Source organism: Piliocolobus tephrosceles, chromosome 21 (genome assembly GCF_002776525.5).
Source record: "Piliocolobus tephrosceles isolate RC106 chromosome 21, ASM277652v3, whole genome shotgun sequence".
Classification (NCBI taxonomy): domain Eukaryota; kingdom Metazoa; phylum Chordata; class Mammalia; order Primates; family Cercopithecidae; genus Piliocolobus; species Piliocolobus tephrosceles.
In genome coordinates, this window is record NC_045454.1 from 46,027,863 (window position 1) to 46,033,443 (window position 5,581).

At 53.9% G+C, this 5,581-nt stretch overlaps 1 protein-coding gene across 1 annotated transcript in view; it reads left to right on the top strand.

Moving 5' to 3' along the window:
- Positions 1-5,581, top strand: part of C3 (complement C3) — a 45,153-nt gene that overhangs the window by 27,159 nt on the left and 12,413 nt on the right. Inside the window, exons 19-23 of the mRNA XM_026455618.1 lie at positions 287-353; positions 481-567; positions 2,312-2,515; positions 3,136-3,211; positions 3,542-3,701. Coding sequence (XP_026311403.1) covers positions 287-353; positions 481-567; positions 2,312-2,515; positions 3,136-3,211; positions 3,542-3,701 — 594 coding nt within the window. The remainder of the gene's footprint in view (positions 1-286; positions 354-480; positions 568-2,311; positions 2,516-3,135; positions 3,212-3,541; positions 3,702-5,581) is intronic.

Sequence of the window (5,581 nt, forward strand, 5' to 3'; positions counted from 1 at the left end):
CTCAGCCTCCCGAGTAGCTGGGACTACAGGCGCGTGCCACCATGCCCGGCTAATTTTTTTGTATTTTTAGTAGAGACGGGGTTTCACTGTGTTAGCCAGGATGGTCTTGATCTCCTGACCTCGTGATTCACCCACCTTGGCCTCCCAAAGTTCTGGGATTACAGGCATGAGCCACCGCGCCCAGCTATGCCAGGGTAATTCTAAGGACAGTGCCCTGCTGACCATCTGTGTGTCTGTCTGTTCTTTTATTCATCCAACGACTCCCCCTACCTCCAACACTGTGTAGCCGGAAGGAATCAGAATGAACAAAACTGTGGCTGTTCGCACGCTGGATCCAGAACGCCTGGGCCAGGGTGAGTCAGCTGCAGGGGTAGGGGCTGAGGGGCTGGCAGGGTGAGGGGGGGAAGCGACCTGGGTTTGATGAGGTAGGATAGGGCGGGAGGGAGCTAGAGCCATCGGTGTCTCTCACTCACCCTGCAGAAGGAGTGCAGAGAGAGGACGTCCCACCTGCGGACCTCAGTGACCAAGTCCCGGACACGGAGTCTGAGACCAGAATTCTCCTACAAGGTGAGCTGCCCTTGACCCTGACCCCATGGGTCTCAGTAGGGCATGGAAGGAGTCAAAATCCGTCTCATTCTGGAAGTGTTTAACCCACACCTTTCTCTTCCCCTTCAGCTAGAACAGCCCATCTGTGATCTGTTTTCCCTTTTTTTTTTTTTTTTTTTTTTGAGACGGAGTCTTACTCTGTCGCCCAGGCTGGACTGTGGACTGGAGTGGCGCGATCTCGGCTCACTGCAAGCTCCGCCTCCCGGGTTCACACCATTCTCCTGCCTCAGCCTCCCGAGTAGCTGGGACTACAGGTGCCCACCACCACGCCCGGCTAATTTTTTTTTGTTTTTTTTTAATTTTTAGTAGAGACAGGGTTTCACTGTGTTAGCCAGGATGGTCTCGATCTTCTGACCTCGTGATCCCTCCGTGCCTCGGCCTCCGCCCGACCATGTTTTCCCTTCTTTTAAACATTTTTTAAAGCATACAGATATTATTTGCTATGATCAGTTTTATAGAAGCCTCCAGATAGCATTTAGTTCAGCAAAGAGCTTTCACTGATACATCATTTTCTTTATTTTAATTTTTTGTAGAACTTCTGTGCTTCTCAGATGGGAAATCAGCTGAAATGAGAAGCCTGTAATCCCAGCACTTCGGGAGGCCGAGGCAGGCAGACCCCCTGAGGTCAGGAGTTTGAGAGCAGCCTGGCCAACATGGTGAAACCCTGTCTCTACTAAAAGTACAAAAACTAGCTGGGCATAGTGGCACATGCTTATAATCCCAGCTACTCGGGAGGCTGAAGCAGGATAATAGCTTGAACCTGGGAGGCGGAGGTTGCAGTGAGCCCAGATCGTGCCACTGCACTCCAGCCTGGGTGGCAGAGGAAGACTCTGTCTCAAAAAAAAAAAAAAAAAAAAAAAAAAAGACAAGGAATATAGTAGAAGAGCAGAAATTCTGGAGCTTATTTTTTGCCCCAGGAGGGAAGACTGGAGAAAGAAAGGGCCTTGCAACCTGTAAGCTATAAGGCTTTGGGGAAAGAGCCTTGGTTTTTTCACCTTTGATAGGGGAAGAATAATAGTATCTACCTCCAAGGGTTGGCGTGACCTTTTTTTTTTTTTTTTTTTAAATTTTGAGGCGGAGTCTCGCTCTGTCGCCAGGCTAGAGTGCAGTGGTGCGATCTTGGCTCACTGAAACCTCTGCCTCCCAGGTTCAAGTGATTCTCGTGCCTCAGCCTCCCACGTAGCTGGGACTACAGGCACCCACCACCATACCGAGCTAATTTTTGTACTTTTAGTAGAGACAGGGTTTCATCATATCGGTCAGGCCGGTCTCGACCTCTTGACCTCAGGTGATCCACCCATCCCGGCCTCCCAAAGTGTGGGATTACAGACTTGAGCCATCACGCCCAGCCTGGTGTGACGATTAAATGAGATACTCTATGGTGTTCTCTTAGAACAGTCTGGGAAGTAACATTAAGTGCAATATAAGTATTCCTGAATATTATTACTGGAATTATTTTACTGCTGGTGAAACGAGATCCAGGGACCAGGGTGATCGCGTGAAGCACGTCCCACTCCGAACAGTGCAGACCCCCGAACAGCCACTCAGCCATGCAGCCTCCCCTCCCCGCAGTCACATCCTCCCAGCACTCTCCTGTCCCTGGCCCCTTGGACCTGGCTGGTTGGGAGGCTGGAATCCTTTTTACCCCACCCCAGGGTGGGTCACCTACCCGGCTTGAGCGACGTCCTCTTCCCACCTGCTGCAGGGACCCCAGTGGCCCAGATGACAGAGGATGCCATCGATGCAGAACGGCTGAAGCATCTCATCGTGACCCCCTCAGGCTGCGGGGAACAGAACATGATCAGCATGACGCCCACAGTCATCGCTGTGCATTACCTGGATGAAACAGAACAGTGGGAGAAGTTCGGCCCGGAGAAGCGGCAGAGGGCCTTGGAGCTCATCAAGAAGGGTGGGCTCCCTGCCCCTCTTGGAGACCCCAGGGACCCCTTTCCAAGCGCCCCCCTCCCTTAAGACCCCACCTCATTTCAAGACCACGTCCTCCCCTGAGGCTCCACCTCCTCTCCTAGCCACGCCCCACATTTGAGGCCCCACCTCTTCTCAAGGCCACGCCCTCTGAGGACCTGCCTCCTCCCAGGCTGGGCTCATGAGACCTTGCCTCTTTTCAAGACCAAGCCCATCCCCTGAGGCCCCACCTCTTCTCAAGGCCAAACCCTCCTATGAGGCCCCACCTCCTCTCCCAGCCACTTTCATCTGAGGCCCTGCATCCTCTCCAGGCCATGCCTCTTCCCTGAGACTCCACCCCATGTCTGAGACCCCTCCCCTCCCTGAAAGCCCCCCACCCTCAAGATCCTTCCCCTCTCTGAATCCGTCGTCCTCTGAGAACTCTTCCCCCTCCTCGCCCTGATCCCCCACCGCCTTTCAGTCCTTCTCTCTTTAAGGTCCCCTCCTCCCAGAATCCCTGCCCGACCCTGAGCCCCTGTCCCCTCTCTGCACCCCACCGCTGCCCTTTCTGGCGTGCCCCCTCTGCTCAGCCTCGGCTCTTTTGGGGTTACTTTCTCTTCCCTGCAGGGTACACCCAGCAGCTGGCCTTCAGACAACCCAGCTCTGCCTATGCGGCCTTCCTGAACCGGGCACCCAGCACCTGGTGAGTCCCAACAGCCAGCTCAGGCCGTGCAGACCCTCCACCCTCAACCCCCGGCAGGGCCTGGACCCTGGCCAGGGCTGGTCCCCCAGGCCAGCCTTGCCCAAACAGCCCTGGACTTGCAGAGTCCAGGCAGGCGCTGGCTGAGTGACCAGCGGTCATTTAGCAACCTTAAGCACGGACCGCATGCAACAGCTGGGTCCTGGGACCTGGGAAAGCAAACGAGGCAAACTGGGCCAGGCCCTGGTCCCTCCCCACCTGCTCATTGGCTGGGTGGCATGGCAGTCTCTGGATCTCAGAGCCGATTGGCTCACGCTCTGTGCCCACCCCCAGGCTGACCGCCTACGTGGTCAAGGTCTTCTCTCTGGCTGTCAACCTCATTGCCATCGACTCCCAGGTCCTCTGCGGGGCTGTTAAATGGCTGATCCTGGAGAAGCAGAAGCCGGACGGGGTCTTCCAGGAGGATGCTCCCGTGATACATCAAGAAATGATTGTAAGAGGCTGGGATTTAAGCCAAAATGGAAGAGAGGGGCTCCTGAGTCTCACAGGATGAACACAAGAGACCCCTACCTCCATGTGCCCACTGCCCAATTCCCTTTGCAAATATTGGGGTGGGAGTGGGGGCAGGGAGATAAATGAGCCAGAGGCGTCACTCCAGCATTGCAAAAACCAGAGACCTGCGAAGCCCAGTGCAAAATGAAGATGCACGGCCCCTTGCTCAGAAATTATTAAGAATTTCATTAAACCAAGTGCAGGGGTCCTGCCTGGGAATCCCTTTCTCACACTCAATCCATCAACACTTGCATTCTCCCATGGTGTTACAGGAATCACCCCCTTCTCTCCATCCTCATGGCCAGCCCCTGGTCCAAGTAACACTCTCCCCGCCCCGCCTTATTTGGAGACCGTGTAGAAGCCACCTCTGGGCATCATCCTGGTGGCCTCCACTTTTGTGGGCTCTCAGACACTCATCACATAGCAGCTGGGGTGATTTTTTTCAAATCCAGTTGGATCAGTCCTTAGAAAGTCCCGTGGCTCCCTCTATGGCTCTTAACACAAAACTCCTTCAAGCACTGGTTCTCCAAGTATGATCCTCAGACCAGCAGCAGCAGCAGCAGCACCCATGACTTACTAGAAATGCACACTTTGTGGCTGGGCTCGACAGCCCATGCCTATAATCCCAGCGCTTTGGGAGGCCGAGGCAGGAGGATGGCTTGAGCCCAGGAGGTCGAGGCTGCAGTGAGCCATGATCATGCCACTGCACTCCAGGCTCGTAACAGAGCAAGACCCTGTCTCAAAAACAAAACATATTCTGAGACAGGACCCCAGACTCACTGAATCAGAAATTCTAGGGGCAGGACCCAGGAATCTGAGGGGTGTGTGTTTATGTGTGCGGGTGTATGTGTGTTTGAGATGGAGTTTTGCTCTTTTCACCCAGACTGGAGTGCAATGGCCCGATCTCAGCAACCTCCACCTCCCGGGTTCAAGCAATTCTCCTGCCTCAGCCTCCCAAGTAGCTGGGATTACAGGTGCCCCGTCCACCATGCCTGGCTAATTTTTGTATTTTTAGTAGAGACCGGGTTTCACCATGTTGGGAAGGATGGTCTCAAACTCTTGGCCTCAGGTGATCTGCCCACCTTGGCCTCCCAAAGTGCTGGAATTTCAGGCATGAGCCACTGCACCCGGCCTAGGAATCTGAGTTTTTAAAAGTGTCCCCATTCCTCCAGGTGATGCTAATGTGTGCTTGAGATGGAGAATCACTGCCTCAGTCTCACCTTTCAGGCTTCCAGCCTTCCAGCCTTTCTTTTCTTTCCAGGCTCCATCCATTGATAGGAGCCTTGCTCTATTGTGCTATAGGGCCTTTGCACATGCTGTTTCTGCCACCTAGTATGTTAATCCCTGCCCTCTGTGACAGCTGACTCCCTCAGGGACACTTTTTCCGACCTCCCCAACTGGGTCACACTCCCACACTTCATTCTCACTGCTATGTCCTCTTCCCCTGCACAGAACTCATCCACTTTATAAGTATATATCTCTTGGCCGGGCGCAGTGGCTCACACCTGTAATCCCAGCACTGTGGGAGGCTGAGGCAGGTGGATCACCTGAGGTCAGGAGTTCGAGACCAGCCTGGCCAACATGGGAAACCCCATCTCTACTAAACACAAAAAATTAGCTGGGTATGGTGGTGCATGCCTGTAATCCCAGCTACTTGGGAGACTGAGGCAGGAAAATTGCTTGAACCCAGGAGGCAGAGGTTGCAGGGAGCCGAGATTGTGCCATTGCACTCCAGCCTGGGCAACAAGAGTAAAACTCTGTCTCAAAATATATATGTGTGTGTGTGTGTGTGTGTGTGTGTGTGTGTGTGTGTGTGTGTGT